Source organism: Rhinopithecus bieti, unplaced genomic scaffold (assembly GCF_001698545.2).
Source record: "Rhinopithecus bieti isolate Rb0 unplaced genomic scaffold, ASM169854v2 scaffold_64503, whole genome shotgun sequence".
NCBI lineage: Eukaryota > Metazoa > Chordata > Mammalia > Primates > Cercopithecidae > Rhinopithecus > Rhinopithecus bieti.
The window spans coordinates 167,257-189,380 of record NW_016825208.1 but is presented as its reverse complement, the minus strand read 5'-3'; the positions used below and the strand labels follow the sequence as shown (position 1 = coordinate 189,380).

General features: G+C 51.9%; 2 protein-coding genes across 3 annotated transcripts; both read right to left on the bottom strand.

Annotated features, from left to right (window-relative positions):
• Window positions 1–6,737: 6,737 nt before the first annotated feature.
• Window positions 6,738–7,911, bottom strand: CUNH6orf15 (chromosome unknown C6orf15 homolog). The gene is given in 3 exon segments (XM_017862914.1): window positions 6,738–6,920; window positions 6,922–7,658; window positions 7,845–7,911. Coding segments are annotated over 3 exon segments (987 nt in total).
• A 2,977-nt stretch (window positions 7,912–10,888) lies between these two features.
• Window positions 10,889–21,149, bottom strand: CDSN (corneodesmosin). Of its 2 annotated transcripts, none has more exons than XM_017862912.1 (2): window positions 20,940–21,149; window positions 10,889–12,871 (listed from the first exon to the last, which is right to left on the bottom strand). In XM_017862912.1, exons 1-2 carry the CDS (start codon window positions 21,136–21,138, stop codon window positions 11,334–11,336), a joined length of 1,737 nt encoding a protein of 578 aa, XP_017718401.1. In that variant the 5' UTR covers window positions 21,139–21,149; the 3' UTR covers window positions 10,889–11,333. The 2 variants fall into 2 exon arrangements, with proteins under 2 accessions (XP_017718401.1, XP_017718402.1); XM_017862913.1 differs by lacking the exon at window positions 20,940–21,149 and adding an exon at window positions 15,661–15,824.
• Between the last annotated feature and the right edge of the window lie 975 nt (window positions 21,150–22,124).

The following is a 22,124-nucleotide window of genomic DNA, read 5'->3' as shown; positions in this document are numbered from 1 at the left end:
ACCTGTAGTCTCAGCTACTGGGAAAGCTGAGGCAGGAGAATCACCTGAACCTGCGAGGCGGAGGTTGCAGTGAGTCAAGATCATGCCCTTGCACTCCAGCCAGGGTGACAGAGTGAGACTCCATCTTAAAAAAAAAAAAAAAAAAAAAAAAAAAATTAGTGTTCCAGGCTGGGCACAGTGGCTCATGCCTGTAATCCCAGCACTTTGGGAGGCTGAGGTGGCAGGATCATTTGAGGCCAGGAGTTCAAGATCAGTCTGAGCAACACAGTGAGACCCCATCTCTATAAAATTAAAAGTTAGCCAGGTGCAGTGGTGCAGGCCTGTTGTCCCAGTTACTTGGAAGGCTGAGGCGGGAGGACTCCTTGAGCTCAGGAGATTGAGGCTGCAGTGAGCCCTGATAGTGCCACTCCACTACAGCCTGGGTGATAGAGGAAAACACCGTCTCCAAAAAATAAAAATAAAATAATAAGAATAATTGCATTTGTAAGCCGGGTTCAGTGGCTCACATCTGTAATCCCAGCAGTTTGGGAGGCCAAGGCGGGTGGATCAACTGACATCAGGAGTTTGAAACCAGCCTGACCAACATGGTGAAACCCCGTCTCTACTAAAAATAAAAAATTAGCTGGGTCTGGTAGTGCATACCTGTAATCCCAGCTACTCGGGAGGCTGAGGCAGGAGAATTGCTTGAACTCAGCAGGCAGAGGTTGCAGTGAGCTGAGATTGCGCCATTGCACTCCAGCCCGGGCAACAAGAGCGAAACCCCATCTGAAAAAAAAAAAAAATGCATTTGTTTGCTTCTTAGGGGGTTTCAGACATTTCAGAGAATCCTATATATTAAATGCAATTTTTTTTTTAAGACGGAGTCTTGTTCTTGTCACCCAGGCTGGAGTATAATGGCATGATTTCGGCTCACTGCAACCTCTGCTTCCTGGGTTCAAGTGATTCTCCTGCCTCAGCCTCCTGAGTAGCTGGGATTATAGGCACTTGCCACCATGCCTAGCTAATTTTTGTATTTTTAGTAAAGACAGGGTTTCACCATGTTGGTCAGGCTGGTCTTGAACTCCTGACCTCAGGTGATCTATCCTCCTCGGCCTCCTAAAGTGCTGGGATTACAGGTATGAGCCACTGTGCCCAGCTAAATGCAAGATTTTAATTAAATGCTTAAATGAGTTTAAGTCTAAAATCAATATTTAATGTTTAAATCAGTTTGGATTATTAAATCCATAAATGTATATGTATTAGTTGTGTAGATAGTATATAAATAGAAGAATATTATTTAATGCTTAAATGCTGTTTGTTTAATAAATTCATAAGAGAAACAAAATTACATTAAGTAGAAATGCCTTAATGTCCTTTAGATACTGAGAGGGTGTCCCAGGGAAACAGAGGGGCACCTGAGCTTGAAGGCTGGTGACAGATGTTAAAGGGGCCACTAACATACTAGATAGATTTTATCTTCCTAGACTCATCATCTTTGCACCTAGTAATCACTAACAGAGTTAGTTCTCCTGAATTCATCATATGACAATGTCACAGTGGACAGAGAGACTCAAGAGAAGTGGGTTTTGACTACGTGAGGCAAGAGGGATTATGGTCCTGAGTAGCCAGGGAGTGATTTAAGCACAGGATTCAGAGAAAGGAGGGATAGAGGAAGAGGTGCTAAAGAAACCACCCTCTGGCCGGGCATGATGGCTCACGCCTGTAATCCCAGGCCGAGGGATTTGGGAGGCTGAGGCAAGCAGATCACGAGGTCAGGAGATCCAGACCATCCTGGCCAACATGGTGAAACCCCGTTTCTACTAAAAATACAAAAATTAGCTGGGCATAGTGGCGCACGCCTGTAATCCCATCTACTCGGGAGGCTGAGGCAGGGGAATCTCTTGAACCAGGGAGTCGGAGGTTGCAGTAAGCTGAGATCACGTCACTGCACTCCAGCCTGGCAACAGAGCGAGACTCCATCTCAAAAAAAAAAACAAAACAAACAAACAAACAAAAAACAAAAAACAAAAAAACAAAAAAACAGAAAGTAAGAAAAAAAAACAAAAAACAAAACAAAAAAAAAACACCTGCTCCATCAGTCACAACTGCCATCCTGAGGCCGAGGCCAAGAAGAACTAAATGGTCTCAAAATTATTTCACAACTTGTTGCTACCACCTTTCCACAGTGGGGCTTGTCTAGCTAGAGATTATCTAGAATCAAACATTAATTCACTTAGGCTGGTCATGGTCGCTCACGCCTGTAATCCCAGCACTTTGGAAGGCCGAGGCAGGAGGATCACTTGAGGCCAGGAGTTCAAGACAACCTGGGCAACAAGCGAGATCTCTATCGATACAAAAAAAAAAAAAAAAAAAAAAAAAAGAGTAAGCACATCATAGAATTCTAAGAATTGAAGTAACCCTGTAACATTTAATTCATGGTAAATACACAAAGGAAATAATACATGATATTATTATTATCATCACCCAACAGTGTATGTGTACGTGAAAAATGTCTTTTTTTACTGACACACGGCTGAGTGAATGCAGTTTGTTTGCGGGATGAAATATTTAAATGAGAAGCCACTCAACTCTTCCTTTTGAACTTGGAGTCATTCTCTGGAGTGTAATTCCCAGTGCAAAGCATCACATCAACCTTATCAATCGACTGTGATGTCAGCGACAGCCACTGCACCAGACCAGCCCTCCTCTGTGGGATTAAGAACTATCGTGTGGACCGCCTCACTGGGACAATGCACTGCATTAGGATCTATCCCTTACCATGGCTCAGGGTTTTCAGTCTCTAAGGCACCTTATCGTTATCTTACCTAAACTTCCTAACAACCCTGTGAGAGAGGCTGGACATCTGCTTTCATCCCATGTTACAGATGAGAAAACAAAGGGCCACAGAGGTCAATGACTTGCCTGAGGTGACCTGGCACAGAAAGTTGTGTGGCAGAAGGGGAACCTCGGTTTCCTAACTTCTGGTTAAGTGCCCTCCTAGGATAGGAGAAATGAATGACTCCTGCTACTCCAGCCACCACTTCCACCAATTAACCACTAATCAAAATGTAAAAATCAGTATGCCGGTAGTCCCTGTTGCAAACATTAGGACCTTTCTTGTATCGCAGATTACTGAAAACATTCCCTCTCTTTTGTTGTAGTTGTTGTTGTTTGGTTTTTGGGTTTTTGTTGTTGTTGTTGTTATTGTTGTTTTTCTGAGATGGAGCTTCCCTCTCGTCACCCAGGCTGGAGTACAATGGCGTGATCTCAGCTCACTGCAACCTCTGCCTTCCGGGTTCAAGCAATTCCCCTACCTTAGCCTCCTGAGTAGCTGGGATTACAGGCGCCCACCACCACACCTGGCTAATTTTTTATTTTTAGTAGCGATGGGGTTGCAACATGTTGGCCAGGCTGGTCTTGAACTCCTAACCTCAGGTGGTCCACCCTCCTCAGCCTCCCAAAGTGCTGTGATTACAGGTGTGAGCTGCCTTTCTTTCTTTCTTTTTTTTTTAGAGTCTTGCCCTGTCACCCAGGCTAGAGTGCAGTGGAATGATCATGGCTCACTGCAGCCTCGACCTCCCAGGCTCAAGGTGATCTCCCACCTCAGCTTCTCAAGAGTAGCTGGGACCACAGGCACAACACCGTGCCAAGCTAATATTTTTTTTGTTTTTTTTTTTTTGCTCTTATGATGATGATTTTTTTTTTTTTTTTTTTTTTTTTTTTTTTTTTTTTTTTTTTTGAGACAGAGTCTCACCCTGTTGCCCAAGCTGGCTGGAGTGCAGTGGCACAATCTTGGCTCACGGCAACCTCCATCTCCCAGGTTCAAGCAATTCTCATGCCTCAACCTCTCCTCTAGCTGGAATTACAGGCATGCAGCACCATGCCCGGCTAATTTTTGTATTTTTAGTAGAGATGGGGTTTCACCACATTGGCCAGGCTGGTCTCCGCCTGCCTTGGCCTCCCAAAGTACTGGGATTACAGGTGTGAGCCACCATACCCGGCCTACTCTTAATTTGTTTTTTTAAGTGCACAAGCTAATTTTTAAATTACTATTTGTAGAGATGAGGTCACCCTATGTTGCCCTAGGCTGGTCTAGAACTCCTGGGCTCAAGGAATCCTCCTGCCTCAGCCTCCCAAAGTGCTGAAATTACAGACATGAGCCACCATGCCCAGTTCCACCACTTTTTAAGCAACAACTAACCTTAAGCCAAAGACCACCCTGAGGGCACTGGCCACATCCCCCAGGGACCCTCCACTGTTGCAGCCCATCTTCCCTGAGCCACCAGCACCAAGCGTCAGATGGACTTCACTGCCCTGGTTCAGTGCTGCCTGTGTGTGAGCCTCGGCTCCCCATCCTCTCTGGGCCTCAGTGTCTTCCCTGTGCAGTGGGCCCAGCAGTGCCCACCCAGTGGGGTTGTTGTGAGGATTTGCTGGAAGGGTGTGTGTGGAAGTGCCTTGTCCGGGACCTGGCCTATATGTAAATATAATAAAAGTTTGTTGTTATTTCTGTTAATTGCATATTGTACTTGAATAATCCCTGGACAGATAATGAGAAAAAATGAGGTTTGAGTCACCGCCTCTGTCACTTGTCACCCTGCGTGAGTTGCTTAATCTCTCTAAATCTCAGTTCCTCCATCTGTAAAAATCTTTTTTTTTTTGAGACAGTCTCACTCTGTCACCCAGGCTGGAGTGCAGTGGTGCGATCTCAGCTCACTACAACCTCCAACTCCTGGGTTCAAGCGATTCTCCTGCCTCAGTCTCCCAAGTAGCTGGGATTATAGGGACCTGGCACCACGTTTGGCTAATTTTTGTATTTTTAGTAGAGATGAGGTTCTACCATGTTCCCGGTGTTGGACTAGGCTGGTCTCAAACTTCTCAGGTGATCTGCCTGCCTCGACCTCCCAAAGTGCTGGGATTACAGGCGTGAGCCACCGTGCCCGGCTGCAAAAATCTTATAATACCTTCCTCACAGAGAGTAATGAAGGTTAAACAATGAAACGCACAGAGCATTTTAATGCTGAGATGGACTTCATGAGGTTGGTGAAAAATGTCAGTGAGGCTCTGGGAGGGCCACAGCAGGAGTGTAGATTAGACTCCGGGTGTAGCCATGTGGCTCAGGAATTGAGTGGAAGTAGAGAGAGGATAAGAGAGGGGCAGGGACAGAGAGAGAGGATCAAGCATTCCTTCAGTGCGTGCTGAGTGCCTGCCCTGGTCCGGACCCTGTTCTTGGTGTTGGGGGGGTGCAGCAGTGAGTTAAAGAGACAAAGCCCCTGTCCTCATGGTGCTTATGCTCCAGTGAGTCTGGGGAACAGACCAGGGGACTGTTGACACCAAATTTAAATGTGTGAATAGAAATAACTATGGAGAAGAGGCAACCAGGAGGAGGGACAGAGAGAAATGAGACTCCAGGCTTGAGAGAATGACCTTGGGCTGGTGGAAGAGGCAGGTGCCGAAAACAGGAATGGAATCCCTCACCCTAGGGCAGGGAGAAACCAAGAGAGTCCAAGATGGGAAAAGAATCAGGTGAAGAGGTTGAGGTGATGAAGAAGGGCGTGTGCTTGGTGATGCGGAAGGTGGGCTCTGAGGAAGGTGTTCCAGGGAGGACTTCTCAGTGTAGGATGGAGCCTTACGGCAGACGCTGGGACTGGACATCTTCTCTGGAAACGCCCCTCTCCCACTCGGGCAGGCAGGCAGCTCCCTATCCCTTGAGTTCTGGTGTTTTTCCTACTCCTTTCTCCCCTCCCACAAGCTGCTCAATTCCCAGGGACCTGGCTGAATGGAGAGTACATACACCTGGAACACTGCAGGCGCGGCACAGGGGAGAGCAAATCCAGAACCAAATCACCTCCAACCGCACCTGCTAATTCTTCTGTGCTTTTGTAGCCTGACCCTTGGCTGCCCTCACTCCAACTCCTGTGTGAGGATGCTGAGCTCCTGGGAAAACCAAAGGGAGGGCGGGAGAGACAATACAGTGACCAAAGGCTGAGACTGCGTCATCACTTGGGCATGAAAGCATCAAATGCCACCCCAGGTGGGACTGTTGGCTCCAAGGTTTTTTTCTCCCTTTCCTTTCTCCCTTTTCTCTTTTCCTTTATCGAGGTCTGCTATTTACTCAGCAAATGTTCAAAGTCTGTGGTTCTCTGGGACACAATGTGCTAAGTGATGCATGTAAGGGAGGAGATCAATGTATCCTCCACTTCCAAGAAGCTTGACTTTCCGGGGAAGAAAAGACAAGTGAAGCATAGACTTTGTGACTTTTGGCTTCCTGTTTCTGTGAATTGCGAGGAATCCTGTCCACCTGGCCCTGGAGCCACCTTCCTTCTGCTGCAGGTGCCGTCTCAATTAGTCCTGCTGTCCCTCCTCCCCCTTTCAGATTCCAGCACAATTCTGGAACAGCTCTCCCACCTGGCTGAGACTCTCCCACCTGGCCAGGGTGAGGCTCCACCCTCAAGCACTTGGGCGTTGATCCTTTGCAAAGGATGGGTATAGCAAGAGAGCGTCTGCAGGGGCCCCTAGAGGGCCGTGGAGATGGCTAGAAAACAGGAGTGAACAGACTCACTTCAGCTTATGCCCAGAAACAAAGACACCAAGAAGAAGCAAATTCCATAAGTGCTTTTATTTTATTGGAGATGAGCAAGGGAGGCATTGAAAAGTGGGGATAGGGCTGGAAACATGCTGACAGGGCCTGGATTGAGCCCACACAGCAAGGGGCGGGAGGAGGACTCTAACTCCCAATGTTGGGTTTCCCTCTATGTGCTCTAGCCCCACTGCAACCCAGGGCTTGGAGGATTAGGGAAGCCAGCTGGGATGTTCCAAGAAGAGCCAGGAGGGTGGAGAACTCCGGGAGGAAATGGGGTATTGATACCTGGGTATAGATGAATATTCCCCCAGCTGCTCCTGGATACCCTCCCTGATTTAATATTCCCCCAGCTGCCTCCTGGGATACCGATTAATATTCCCCCAGCTGCCTCCTGGATACCGATTAAATAATTCCCCCCAGCTGTACCTAGGGGTTGATTATTGCATACCCCAGATTCCCCCAGGGTGTGGCATGGGCCTTGTTCCCCAACCAGTCCCAGGGCCTCCACCTCCCCAGGACACACTGGGATTCAGGGTCCCCCAGGGGTGATCAGGCAGAATCCTATGGATGAGAGACCAGGGAGGGCGTTGGGAAAGGATTTTTCCTTCGGGTCCCAGTGGATTAGAACGCGGCAGTCGTCTGGACTCCGAGTCCTGGTGGAGGTGTGAAGCCTCGGGTGAGAGGTCTGTGGCGTCAGGAGAAGACTCCCCAGGCAAAGGGCCACTGCCCGGAGCGAGGGCCGCAGCACTGGAGAGGTAAGAGAGTTCTTCAGGCAGCGCTTCCCTCAGGCGGTCGGCAGCCGCAGCAGCCATCATCTGCCAAGGATCCTCAGGCGGCCAGGAATCCACCGCAAGCAGCCTCCCGGATGGAGGCCACCTCTGCACTGCAGAGCCTCCTGCAGGTGGGAAGCCATCTGATGGAGGCACGCTGAACTTCAGAGGAGCCCTTGCCAAATCATTAGACCTCGGGTCCAGAGCGGGCTGAGGATGTTCAGAGTTAGGGGGACCAGTCAAGGAAGGTTGTCCAAGCTGAGGCAAGTTGGCCCCCAAGTTTTGGGAAACTTTCTCCTCCACAACACCAATGCTCCGGGCAAAGAGGCCTGAGGAAAGGGAAGATAAAGCAGCCAATGGTTTCCCTTCCCCGATTCCTGGTTCCCTTTGCTTCCCCTGTGCCTATTCTTCCTTTTCCCTAAATGTGTACCCTCCTGCCTTTACCCTTTTCCTTAATTCCTGTTTCCTGGGGGACCTCCAGTCTCTCCTGCCCAAGGGCATCATGGCCTCCGTACCTGGGAGATGAAGACAGACCAGAAGCAGGCCCAGGGGAGCGCAGCTCCCTGCCATGCGGCCCTGCATCCTGCTCAGCACCCGAATCTCCCTCAGCCCCAAGACAGCCAGCCCTTTATCCTGGTAGTGGGGTGGGGGACAGCAGAAACAGGCTGGGCTAGTGGTTGTGGAGACAATAAACCTCCACATTCCACCCTCATTCCTAATGCGGTCTGTGGCAACAGGTGCCACTTGAATGAGTGTCCCAGAGGAAGCTGGGTGTCCCCCGCCCTGGCTCCTTTCCTTGACCTCCCTGCCCCTCCTTGGCCTAGGTGTCCTGGCTCACAGCTCATACATGGTTGCCAACCTCCCCAGCCCTGCTTCCCTACACACAAGGACCTCCACCCTGGGGTCCCACTCTGTTAATTGCCTCTCTCAGCAACAGAAACACTGGTTTCTCTTTGGGATCTGGATTGTTCCCTCCCAGCACCCCTTTCTCGTGCATCCTCATATCTCCTTCACCTTGGCCTCAACCTGCAGGAGGTTCTGGGGTGCAGAAGTGGCCCCATCTGAGGAGCTGCTCCTAGATGGGACCCTGGATCTAGCTAGGGAAATGGGCCTGGATGCCATCCTTATGAGAAGCTGGCTAATTACCATGAACCGAATGACTTACAACAACATGGATTTATGACTTTACAGTTTTGGAGATCAGAAGTACAAAACAGATCTCAGTGGATTAAAATAAAGGTGTCAGCAGGGCTGTGATTCTTTCTGGGGGCTTTAGGGCAGATTCCCTTTCCCCACTTTTTCACCTTCTAGAGGTCACTTGTGTTCTTTGGCTCATGGTCCCCTTCCTCTATCTCTAAAGCCAAAATTAGCCAGTTCTTACACTGTATCACTCAGACTTCCTCTTCTGCCTCCCACGTCCACATTAAGGGACCTGGTGACTACACTGGACCCACCTGGATAATCCGTGATAATCTCTTTAAGGTCAGCTGACTAGCAACCTTAATCCCATCTGGAATCTTAATTTCCCTTTGCCATGTAACCTAATTCCCACATTGCAGGTATTAGGAATGTGGACATCTTTGATGGTGTTGGGGTTGGAGACATCATTCTGCCTGCCACAGGTGGTCAGATGTGCCACAGAGTGTAAGAAACACTGGGAGAAAGTGGCTATTTCCCAGTAACAGTAGAGGAGGATCTTTAACTGCTGCTGTCGAATGGCCAGGACTTGATCCTTGTTGAAGCTAGGTGGGGAATGTAGAGACTCATTAACTGTTTGTTGTCTTTTAAATATGTTTTATTTTATCATAAAATACAATGCCTTTGTTCTCTCCATGGCTTCCTGGAGGCCTCAGGAGTAGGCTTCTCTGGCTGTCTGAGGTCAAAACACGAGCTGTTGGCTGATTCTACTGCTGTGTCCTCCCCCCCAGCCCCTGCTGGCTTAACCACTGGAGGAGCGAAGAGCTCCTCTCCAGAACTGGCAGTGGGAGGAGCCCAGAGGCCTTTTTGGATGACATGCATGAGTTTTACGCAAGCTTTTAATTTGGAGCACAGCAGAAGACTTGAGGAATCACCGCATCCGAGGGCCTCCCTCCCTGCAATTCCCATCCATGAAGCTTCTGAGGACCTCGATTCCTGCCATTGGCTGCAGATCAGGGGCCAGATGCTGGACCAAGGGTGATTCAGCCCCTTTCTGGTCAATGTAATACATTTCTGCTGATTCCAGACTTGGACTTTCAACAGTTATAAATTCAGGACCAGACAGCACCATCCTGATAGGAGGGAATGGGTTAAGTGCTAGGGTAGGGGTGAATTCCTTTGCAGCCAGCAGAGGCTCCGAGAGGTGGCCTGGGGTGGGGGTGGGGCTCCTACAGGGACAAGCACGACCCCCTCTGCCCTCCTTGGGATGCGGGAACTCCATCTGCCTCAGCCGCTCCCTGCCTGTCTCAGGACTTAAGTCACATGGACCCCACCGCGTACTCCACTTTCTGTCTCTTCTCCAGTGGAGGTGACTCCTCTTCCCTACTGGGGCACGCTGCCCTCTCAGCCCTCAACTGAGAGCCATGTCACTCACACTGTCACTCTGGACCCCAGCAGAGCAGCGAGTGTGAAGACGGAGAGACCACTGGCAGCTCTGTTCTGCCACAGGCCGGGCCTCTTGATCTAGGCCAGTGAGTCACCCTGCTTGGCTGCACTCCCTGCCCCACTCCCATCCTCTCAGTCCTTTACTCTCTCCACCCCCAGCTCCAGGAACAACGCCCACCTGGGCTCCTACTCAGCTGACAGGAATCTGGTTGGAGTTGTTGTGTCCCAGCCTTCCCAAGCTTCCAGGTATCCCAGAAACCCAGGAAATCGAGACTCATGACTCCCAGAGAGGATGGCGTCTAGAAGGTGAGGCATGCTAATGGTGGAAGAAAAGGAGTTTGGGTGGGGAGGGGAGGGAGAGGAAACACTGAGGGCCCTAAATAAGGAGAAGGAGGACCCCATGGTGAATGAGGAATGGGAAGAGAATGGATTTCCTGGAGCAATGAGAGAGGACGGAAATGGAGGAAGGGTCTGGGAGGCCAGGCAATCTCTGCTTTCAGTTCAACAAATATTTATTGTCTTCCTCCTCTATGGGAGGAGCTGGAAGGTAGAAGAGAAATACAGGCCAGCTTTTGAAGGAAAATGAGAGACACAGAGACCTCTAGAGGCGTAGGAAGAGCACCAGCCAGGCTCTCAGAGGAGACCCAGGACTCCAAGAAGGCAAAAAGTCTACACCTAGTCCCCACAGTTTACTGAGCATCTCTCCAGGATCCAGAGACAACAGGGAGCCTGCTCCAACCTCTGAGGGTGCCCCAGTGTCTCCCTCACCTAGGGAAGCATCTGAGCACTGAGGGAAGTGGCCGTAGGAAGGGGCTGAGATAAGGGCCTTGAGAGGCAATGGGTGTGTTGGGGACGGTGATCTAGGAGGGCGTGGTTTGCTCTGTAATGGAGGGTGGGCTGGAATTGGGAGCGAGAGCCCAGTGGCATATTGGGTAGGTTGACCAGAGGTCACTGAAAAGTGGCCACTGTTTCCAGATGATGGTTTGACTTTGCTTTATTTGGTAAAGGGGAAGAGGAAGGTATAACTTTTCCAGGCGTCAGAGGTGCTCTGGGAGCATTTCAGGGGTTTCCCAGTTGAGAAGTTGATGGGTGTGTTACTCAATGGACCATTTCAAAGACACAGCAGAGGGAATTGTAAGGGGTGGTGATCTGGCTGAGGGGCACTGCGGTGGAATGGGAATTTAAACAGTAGGAGAGAATCAAGAGAGGAGCTTTGAATCTACCATTTTGGGAAGAGGAAGGAGGAAGGGGTGATAAGAGAGAGTCTGCAACCTTGGGGTAGTGGAGAAAGCAGAGCCACTCTTTTGGGAAGGAGGAGGGAAACTGAGCTGACCCTGTGCCTGGGCACTGGACTTCTCCCATATGGGATATATTGTATGTGCTTGTTTGTGCCCAAGGCATGCACACACACAAAAGTTGACTTATGGACCGTCGAGTAACTCTCCCTGGGGTAGGAAAACCTCAGGGTCAGCTAGCTGGGGCCCCAGAGGCTTCACTTGGGCTAGGATATCCCGGATGGAGCGGCAGGGGATCTTTCCAGCACTGCCGGAGCCACAGGGCTTGGCACCAGCGGAGGGATCAGGATGGGGAGAGCCATCGGGGTCCCCAGTCAGTGTCAAGGAGGAGACAGACATGCAAGGGTGACCGGAAGAGCTGGACTTGCTGCCACAAGGCTGAAGGATGATTTTGCCACTGGACTGGGAACTGGAGCTGCTGCTGAAGGAGCCGGTGCCTGGTGGGGAGCAGGGGCTCTGGGAAGCACTGCCGCAGGGATGGTAGGGTGAACCGGAGCTGCTGGAAATGCTAGAACTGCTGTGCACTCGAGAACTGAAGGGAGGGCAGGGTCCCTTGGAGCCTGTGGAGCCGCCTCCACAGAGCTGGACCCCACCAGTCCCCACTGGCTGGAACGCAATGACTGAGGAAGCTCCCGACTGGCTGGGGATGATGGGGTTGCTGGAGAAGTATTTGCCCTCAGAGATGGGGGGCCCAGCTGCAAAGGAAGGGACCCCTGGAGAGCCTTTCACAGGGTTATCTTTGGTGAAGTAGCCCACAGGGTAGATTTTCCCTTTACTGTAGGTCATGCCTGGAACCAGATAACTGTCAGAGGAGCCACCCACCACCTCGTAGCCACCATAGGATTTGTCTACAGAGGTGATTGGGGGACAGGGCTTGCCTGGAAGGCCACCGTTGCTACAGGGGAGACCTTGAACCACTCCAGGGCCACCAGAACCATGCTGCTCCACCACCACCACCACAGGCCTCTGACCCCCTGACACAGAGTGGGAGCTGGGGATGTAGGGGCCGGAGTGTGAGATGATGGGCCCTCCACTGCAGGGAGAGTCGGGGATGTCCGAACTACAGGGGCGCTGGTTGAAGCTGACCCTTTGGCCACTGCCGGACACCCCAGAGGTCTGGGGAAAGGAAGAGCTTTGTCCAAGCTGGGAAGGGTTGAGTATTCCACGGTAAGCGTTGTCACTGGTTGGCAGAGCAGAGCCACTCCCTACTTGGGAGCTGCTGCTGCTGAACTGAAAGCTGCTGCTGCTGCTGCTGGAATGAGAGCTGCTGCTTCCTGGGTGAGAGCTGCTGCTTCCCGCATTAGAGCCGCTGCTTCCCGAGTGAGGGCCGCTGCTGCCGGACTGGGAGCCGCTGCCGCCCAGCTGGGAGGAACTGGATGCACCTTGTAGACTAGAGCCAGATCCGGAGGAGTAGCTGACCTGGGAATACCCTGTTCCTGGCTTAAAAGATCCTGCAGAACCACCCTGGGCAACGCTGGATCCACTGGAGCCACCACCGGAGCCACTGGCACTGGAAATGGAGCTGCCAGAACTGCTGGAGCCACTGTAGCTACTAAAGCCACTGGAGTCACCCTTCCCAGTGAGGCAGGGGTCATTAGGAGAGGTGATACGCGTGGGGTCCTTACAGGGGTCTGAGACGGTGCCAATGCTCTTAGCCAAGGTCCCTGTGGAGGAAAGCAGTGGTTAGTAAGGGCCAGGGAGGCTTGGCTTCCTCCCTCACCTTTCAGTCCTATCTCAGTCGTTGGCCTCTCAGGTTTCTCCCAAGTGGAGCCCAGGGAGAGTTTAGGGATGCAGAAAGGAGGAAGAACTGGCTATTGTCTCTAAAGGAGATTGAGGTGGCAGAATAAAAGCAGTTTCATTGTTTGGGAAGGGTGGGCAAACACCAACCAGAAAAATAGAAAATTAGGTGCCAAAGTGAGGGGCCTCAAAGCAAAACATTGAAGCTAAGAGGGGGCTGGGCACAGTGGCTCACGCCGGTGATCCCAGCACTTTGGGAGGCCGAGGTGGGAGGATTACATGAGCCCCAGAGTTTAAGAGCAGCTTGGGCAACATAGTGAGACCCCATCTGTATTTTGTTTTTTAATTTAAAAAATGTTTTAAAAGAAAAGGGAATGAAAAAATGGCAGGAACAAGTAGGTCTAAAAGAAAGGACCCTGAAGAGACAGAGAACTGGGGAAACTGAGGCTCTGAGAAGTCCAGGCATAAATTCTTAAGGAGAAAAACCCTGGGCCAGACAGTGGGACCAAAGGGAAGGAGAAGACAAAAGGCAAAACAATGGGGGGCTGAGAAGCGGAGAAAAACATAGAAGGAGACACTGGAAAAAGATAAAGCTTGGGGCAGAGGGGCTGAAATAAAGGAAAGGGCACTCGAGGACTAAGATTTGGTCACCAGCTTCTTCATGAGAGCCCAGGCTGTGGTCAGGAATGGAAACCCCATTTCCCATCCCAGCACTGGCCATGCCAGTAAGGCTGGGTGGGGGCCAGGATGTGGGGTCACTATCTGTTGCTTCAGAACCTGCTGGTACCAGTGTGGCAGGACACCGCACCCTGAGCCAGCCCTGCTCTCACTGGCCCAGCCCAGGACGAAACCCTGAGAGCCTCAAAGACTCCTGGCTGTGATTAGCTTCCCTCTCTGAGCACACCTGCCTCCATCCAGCCCTTCATCTGAGTTCTGCTGCCTTGGCTTCCCTTTGGGATGTGGGAACACATCTTTCCTTATCTTTCCTTTCCTTTGCTCAAAACCCCAGGCCCAACTTACCCTGTGGTTCCTCCATGACTCTTTCACCTGCATTTCTTCTGCATTCCCTAGTCCCTCCAGGTCCCACGTGACACAAACAGAGCCACATAGCAAGTTACTGAACCTCTCTGAGCTTTAGTTTATACATTCAGAGGGGCCAAATTTGTCTTGCCTTCTCACAGCATTACTATGAAGAAGACTAAATGAGATCATCCATCTGGAAGATTTTTTTTCTTTTTTTTTTTTTGAGATGGAGTTTGACTGTTGTTGCCCAGGCTGGAGTGCAGTAACACGGTCTCAGCTCACTGTAACCTCTGCCTCCTAGGTGCAAGCAATTCTCCTGCCTCAGCCTCCCAAGTAGCTGGGATCACAGGCACCCGCCACCACACCCAGCTAATTTTTTGTATTTTTTGTAGAGATGGAGTTTCACCATATTGGCCAGACTAGTCTCGAACTCCTGACCTCAGGTGATTCACCTGCCTTGGCCTCCCGAAGTGTTGGGATTACAGGCGCAAGCCATCGTGCCTGGCCAGAAGATGTTTTAGAAAGTGTAAAGCATTATGTATTATGATTTATTACTGCCACTCATCCTGATCCCTCCACTAACAACCAGACTTCCATCCTCTGTGATGTCCCTGTTCTCTCCTCAGAAAGAAATTCTCTGCATGCACCTCCACGCCAAACCCCTTCTGTGCCAATTCCCTTCAGTACTCTGCACAAATTCACCAAGCATTGCCTTTCTCTTTCTCTATTCCCTCAGACACCAACCACCTACCAGACCGTGGGAAGGTCGCAGAAATTCCTCAAGCGCTGTAAGTACCCGGTGGTCAACAACACAGGTCCAGGGGTCTCCTGGCCTGGGGTTGAAATCTTGGCTTTGCTGCTTTCTAATGCATGATCCTGAGCTAGTTTCCTAACCTCTTCATGCCTCAGTGTCCTCATCTGTAGAGTGGAAATAGCAAATCTCCTTTCATACCATTCTTGTAATGATCAAAAGTGCTAATGTAGGCCGGGTGTGGTGGCTCACGCCTGTAATCCCAGCACCTTGGGAGGCCGAGGCGAGTGGATCACTTGAGTCAGGAGTTCCAGACCAGCTTGACCAATATGGCGAAACCCTGTTTCTACTAAAAATACAAAAAAAATTATCTGGGTGTGGTGATGGGCGCCTGTAGTCCCAGCTACTTGAGATGCTGAGGCTTGAGAGTTGCTTGAACCTGGGAGGTGGAAGTTGCAGTGAGCCGAGATTATACCACTGCACTCCAGCCTGGGAGACACAGTGGGACTCCATCTCAAAAAAAAAAAAAAAAAAGGTTCTAATATATAATCCAAATGTGCTTAAAACAGAGCCTAGCATATTAAAAGGCTCTAAAAATGATATCACTATTAAACGTCCAATCATTATCATGTAGTGCTCCCATAACAAAAATCACCACCACCACCATTTATATAAACCTCTAGAATTTCCAAAGCATGTGTCACATACATTATTTAATTTGAGACACACAGACTAGAGATAGGTGTCATTAACCCCACTTCAGAATTTCAGAAACTGAGGCTCAGGAAGTTTAAGAAACTTACCTAAGGTGACAAGGCAGCGAGGAGCAACCCCCAGACTCAACAGGCAGATTCCAGACCCCCTGCCCGTCCCCGTCACTGGGTCCTCTCCTGGACTCTCCCTCCCACCTTCCTCCTGTTCCCAGCGCCCCCAGCCTCCTACCTGGCAGGAGGAGACCAGCCAGCAGCAGTGCCATCATCCCGCGCCCGCCCACACGCCCCATCCAGGGTGCCCGAGACGAGCCCATCTCGGACTGCACAGCCTCCTGACTGACGGCAGCTCGAGGACACCCGGGTCCTTTATGCCAGAGCTGGACATTCCCTGGGCAGGAGTCATTGTGGGGAGGGGAGGAGACGTGGAGGGGGTGGGTGCCCTAGGGGAAGTTGGTGTGGCTGGGAGGAGCGTGGTAATCAGCCCGGTGCATCTGCCTACTCAGCAGCAGCAGTGGCTGCAGTGTGGGGTACCCATGGCCACGGGGCCCTGACGATCCTGCCACCTGACAGGCCTGGCCCCGGCTCCTCATTGCCTAACCCGGAACCAGGCGCTCTGCCCCACGGCCACCCACTCTGGGGCGGCCACTCTTGCCACGGGACACAGCCGCCTGGCTCCTTAACTCTCCTGCCTACCCTGGCTTGGCCTGTCTCCCCATCTGCCCTCCACTCGCAGACGTGGGCATTTCAGCTTTTTTTTCTGCACTTAGGTGCCTGTTCCAGCCCCACCTGCCCAACCCCAGTGAGGTCCCATTCACAGCCCCCAGTCTGCTCCTTCCTTGGGACCCCATCACTCCACCTCCACTTTCCTCCTTCAAATATGAGTTCTGCCCCATCCCCAGGATCCCCTCCCACCACTCCCCAAGTACTAGGCCAGCCATACACCTATTACATGTTCCATCACCTGGGGAACCTTCTCCTTCCCAGAAATGGGGCACCACATTCCCAAAACCAACTCCCTGACCTGTTCCTTCTGGGGGCCTCTGGGGATGGCATGGTGATGGGGGTTGGGGGGGGGTGCTGGGAGCCAGGGCTCAGCCAGGGGAGGGGCCTGGGCTGATGACCTCTGTCATAGCTGGGCCTTGGTTACTCACAGGCCACTCACAGCCCCTCCCCATGGCTGGAAACCCAGACCTCAAGGGTGAGCAAGAGGCTAAGAAGGCTAATTGGGAAGGTGGTGGCCCCATATCCCATCTGCTGGCCCTGGGCTGGATGAGCGAGCAGGAAGCAGCAGCCAACTCTGGGCCGGTCAAGGAGGGCCAGGCAGGCTCCCAGGTCCTCAAAGGATGAAAGGAGGCCAGGAGAACCAGAGCCCTGCCATCTGCTGAGAGGGTGGTGGCTTCTCCTCCATTGCACTGGCCTCACTCCTGCTCTGGCCCCGGCCCTGCCCCAGCCAATTAATTGCTCACTAGTATTGCCGGAGTATCAGTATCGGAGGGAGGTGCCTAGGAGTTCAGCAAGCTGCCCTCTCCCCTGCCAGGCCTCAGACACCCCTGCTCCCCTCACCCAAACTCACTTCCAAAACCTCATCTCCTCACAAAGGCAGGTCCATCCCTGGAGCCCTTGGGCTGGTCTCTCCCATTCCCTCTACCTCCTGACCGGCCTTTAAGTCCAGACCAGCAGGATGGAAATGTTTCCTGTCTGTGCTGTCTGATACAGTAGCCACTAGCCACATGGGGCTAGTCTAACCACCAAAGATTTGGAACTTTAATTTTAATTAATTGTAATGATGTGGTTGGCCACGTGCAGCTAGTGGCTACCATCTAGTCTTGCTCTTGACTTGCTGGTGACACTCAGAATGGGAGTGGGAGGAAAGAGGGGCTGAGGGAGCCGAGGAGAGAGGAAGGGATAGGAAGGGTCGCCTGAAGGGGGCTAATGCCTTGGGAAAAACAAAAACACTGGCTTCAGAATGAAGATGACGTGGGTTCAGGTCCCAGCTAACCTCTTGGCTTTGGGCGACTCTTCAAACCTTTCTGAACTTCCATTTCCTCATCTGTAAAATGGGGATATTTTAAATAACACTTAACTCGTGAGGTTTTTGTGAACATCAAATGGGAAATTATCAGAAAGGTTAGGCCGGGCGCGGTGGCTCAAGCCTGTAATCCCAGCACTTTGGGAGGCTGAGACGGGTGGATCACGAGGTCAGGAGATCGATACCATCCTGGCTAACACGGTGAAACCCCGTCTCTACTAAAAAATACAAAAAACTAGCCGGGCGAGGTGGCGGGCGCCTGTAGTCCCAGCTGCTCAGGAGGCTGAGGCAGGAGAATGGCGTGAACCCGGGAGGCGGAGCTTGCAGTGAGCCAAGATCCGGCCATTGCACTCCAGCCTGGGCGACAGAGCGAGACTCCATCTCAAAAAAAAAAAAAAAAGAAAGGTTAAATGGGACAAGGGGTGCAGTCCCCCTGTAGAAAGCCCAGCAAATGGAGCCCTGCAGGTGCTCCTGTCTTCATCCTTCCACTGGGGGAAACAAATAGGCCAGGTTCACCCCACGGCCCCAGGCTCCCTTTCCTGAGTCTCCAGCCCAGCCAATGCTAGCAGAGTCTCTTCTGCTCCCTTCCTGCCTTGTGCAGAGCTGCAGGCACAAATGTGAGACACAGATACCATTTAAAGTGATGCTGTTCGGCGGGCGTGGTGGCGCTTGTAATCCCAGCACTATGGGAGGCCGAGGTGGGCAGATCACTTGAGGCCAGGAGTTGGAGATCAGCCTGGCCAACATGACGAAACCCTGTCTCTACCAAAAATACAAAAAAAAAAAAAATTAGCCAGGCTTGGTGGTAGGCACCTGTAATCCCGGCTACTCAGGAGGCTGAGGCAGGAGAATCACTTGAACCCGGGAGGCGGAGGTTGCAGTGAGCCAAGATCGCACCATTGCACTCCAGCCTGGGTGACAAAAGGGAAACTCTGTCTCAAAAAATAAAAAATAAATAAATTAAGTGATGCTGCTCTTTCCAAACATCATTTCTTCCTGTGGGCCTCCCTAGACTCTCAGGCTTGGCTCCCTGGAGGACCTGGGCAAGCAGGCAGGGGGCTCTGGGGCAGCGAGGGGAGTGGCAGAGGTCAGGGAGGCGTGGACTAGAAGGTGCTGGGCCATTCCTCAGGTTGGGAGGGGAGAAGGCAGCGGAACAGCAGAACCTGTGGCTTCTTCTTTTCCAACACAAACTTCCCCTGACCAGCCAGAGGTAGCAAAGTTTTTCTTGTTTTCTTTCTCACATTCCTCCCAGCTGCCGTCAGAACTTGGCCAAGACAGCCAGGCTGGAGGAGGCACAGTCTCTCCCGGCCTCCTGCCAGGTTCCAGCCGCCCACGTGGGTTGGTGGTGCAGCCACATCCCTCCTCCTAGCTACTCTCTCCTGTCCACTCCTGTCCACTCCATCCTGCCACTCTGGGCTGCCCAGTTCCTCTACTGTCCTGCCCACCTCTGGGCCCTCAAACTCCAATCTGCTGCGCTTTTGATTTTTTACTGAAACCCTGTCTTCAGTGCTGGATTTTACTCTGCTGCTCACCATTAATCTTCCTCTCAGCACAGGCGGTGAAGACCTAAAGCTAATGGGGCTTAGGAGGGTAGAGAAGGGCATCAGCTGAGTGCCCGCACAGGCCAGGGTCACCTTCAGTGAAGCTGCCACTTTGGTGATGTCCACAGTAGTGCAGGCAGTTCTGCTGTGTTCTACAGCAACAGATTCTGCCCCTGCCCGTGCCGGTGCATTGGACCAGGTGAGAACGTGTGGGTGGCGTAGACACCCCGCACCTGAGAAAATCAAACTCAAAGCACATGCCTTCCATAGGCAAAAGGTGGGGCTCCTAGTCATGTGTTATGAAGCAGGCAGGTCACTCTCCCCTCCACCCTCCAGCAGCCCTGTGCTGCTGTGTTTTCTGTGCCAGGCTTGGCCCCCAGTGCACGCTCCTCTGCTGTGCTTTGGAAGTTGCACTGAGAAGGAAGAGGAATTGTTCCTTGTCCTGAGGAGCTGCCATCCAACTGGGGACACACAGCCTAGAGTGGAGAAGCAGATAGGCACTTGGCTTCAGGGAGGTGGCAGGACTTTCCCTAGGCCTTGAGGAATGAGAGAAACACGGAGCAGGCAGCCAGACACAGGGCCTTGCGGTGCTTCAGGTGTGTTTAGAACCAGTGGATGGCGTGGGTTGGTGTGGGACATACATGTGGAGGAACAGTGGTGTGGGAGAAGGGACAGGCTGCTTGGATCGGGACTGTAGATGACTTACAACATCAGGTTAAAAGAATTTGGATTCTACAGGAATTGCAGTAAATGTGAGAGGGTGCAGGGAACCAAAGGGCTTTGATCACAAAGGGGGCTGAAGCATGGCGTGGTGTAGTCCCAGCTACCCAGGAAGTGGAGGTGGGAGGAATCCGAGGCCAGCTGGGGCAACATGAGGGACTCCATAAAGAGGAGGCTTGGGGCACGAGATCCACCGTGTACTGACAGCCTGCTGCAGGCGGACACGGTGCCTGGGTATTTAACATGTATTGTCTTGTTCAATCTTCACAATAGCCCTACAGGGTAAGTGCTTTTCCCCCGTTTCCCAGATGAGAAAACTAAGTTCAAATTATTTGTCCAAATCAGCTGCTAACAAGCAAAAATGTTTGAAAAGATTCAAACCCAGGCCTGTTGGAATTCCAGGCCCACATAGATCCTGTTACTCTGCAGCTGACACCATGCTATAAACGGGTGGCAGAGGTTCATGGACAGGCTTCAGAGGTTCCCTAAACCCTGTAAGGATGTGTGCAAAATTCCTTATATATATGAGTATTTCTAGAGAGATTTCCACTCTCAAAGCTGGCCAGCTATGGTGACTCACGCCTGTAATCCCAGCGCTCTGGGAGGCCGAGGCAGGTGGATCACTTGAGCTCAGGAGTTTGAGACCAGCCTGGCCAACATGGCAAAACCATCTCTACTAAAAATACAAGAATTAGTCAGGTGTGGTGGCGAGCACCTGTAATCCCAGCTACTCGGGAGGCTGGGGCACGAGAATCGCTTGAACCGGGGAGGCAGAGGCTGCAGTGAGCTGATTTCGTGCCACCGAACCCCAGCCTGGGTGACAGAGTGAGACTCTGTCCCAAAAAAAAAAAAGTTAAGAATTCCTAAGTGAGGGTTACCGGCTTAAGAGGTCCCTCCTTCACAGCTTTCCTCCTCTGGGGACCTGAGAGTCAGGACAGAAGTTCTAGAATAAATGTATCCCATAGGGGTCCTTGGTAGACCAGGGCTTAGGCTTGGAAGAAGGAAAACGGAATGAGAACAAGGAAGAGAAAGAGCCCGAAAAAGCAGCTTATTTTGTGCTGGGGAGAAAAGGAAGGGGGCCACCCGGAGCTGCTCTGGAGCTCCAGGGCCTGTGGGTTCCTCCCCTCCTTTGTTTCTCTCTGCTTGGCTCCAGCGAGAGGCCATTTCCTCTCCTCCTCTCTCTTTCTCCATGACACCCACGCTTCCCTGTGGACTCACCTCTGCAGCCACAACACCACCCTCCTCTCCCCGGGTGGAAGCCGACGCTCCTGGCCCCCTCCCAGTAGGGGATGTCCTCTGAGTTGTTTTTCCTGTGCGGGGAGGGGTGGAGTGAGTCATCCACACTCTTCACCTGGATCCTCTGGTGACCGAGAACATAGAAGGAGAGGGCACATCCCCAGTCAGGCGTTCCGAACATCTCTGTGGGGACAGACCCTCCTTAGCCCAGGTGCTCCCATGGGACTGGCTACACTTCTTGACTCAGTTTTAATCTCGACTTTTCTGCCTTCCTCTTGGGAATGCCCCTCACTTCTGTGGCTTCTTTCATGTAGTAGACGATCAAGGGTGGAATCCACAGTCCATGGGCCCTGACTTCTTGCCTTTCTCTCAAATAGACTCTGCAGCCAGCCATCTATGCAGCGCCCCAATGGCTTTGAAATGCAACAGAAACCATCACCCCCGCCCCGGACCGTGGGCTCCATGCCAGTAGGCAAAGCACAGGTGTGTTCACTGAGTTCCCAGCACATAGCTGTGGCAGGCACTTGGTGATATTTAGAAATAAAGGAATGGATGAATGTGTCCAGGCTGTGCTTCCCCTTTCCACCTTATGCAGGGACATGGTGCCCTCCTGTCTGGCTTCCTGCCCTGTGCCCCTGACTCCAGCACAGCTCCTATGTGCAAAGCCCCAGTAGGTGCTGGAGGGATTCACTGATGGCCTTGGCGGAGATGGCAGTGGGCACGTGCACTTGGCTCTGACACAGCCACTCATGCGACACCCTGTGCAATCTCAGCCTGGGCCTGTGTGTCCTGCCCTCATTCCTCACAGGTGACTGTCTCCCCTGAGCCACTCTTCTCTCTATTGGATTAGCTCCTTTTTTTCCCCCAGGGGTGTAACACATTTTTATGAACAAACAGCAGAGTTCACATGGCTGTGATGAGGACATACTGGGGTTTCCCCTGGACATGGCATTAATCTGATGCCAGGGGTGGGCAGGATCGTGCTGTATACTTTAAAAAAAACCCTAGGGGGTTCTGTTAGGTGCCCCCACTGCAGCATAACGAGTTGCCCCTAGCTGAGAAGCCCATTCCTGGGGTCTGTCCACACCATCCTCTCCCTGAGATTATTCCAGGTATGGGCAGTGCTTGGCTCTACCCTTCGTTCTTTCTTCCCTGCTAGGCTGCTGG

What these genes read in the sequence shown, in the direction of transcription:
- CDSN (XM_017862912.1), bottom strand. Translation starts at nt 21,138, where the DNA reads ATGTTCGGAACGCCTGACTGGGGATGTGCCCTCTCCTTCTATGTTCTC. An exon ending in GTGGTGTTGTGGCTGCAGAG is followed by an intron (nt 12,872 to 20,939) that starts GTGAGTCCACAG and finishes TTTCCTCCACAG; the next exon opens with GGACCTTGGCTAAGAGCATT.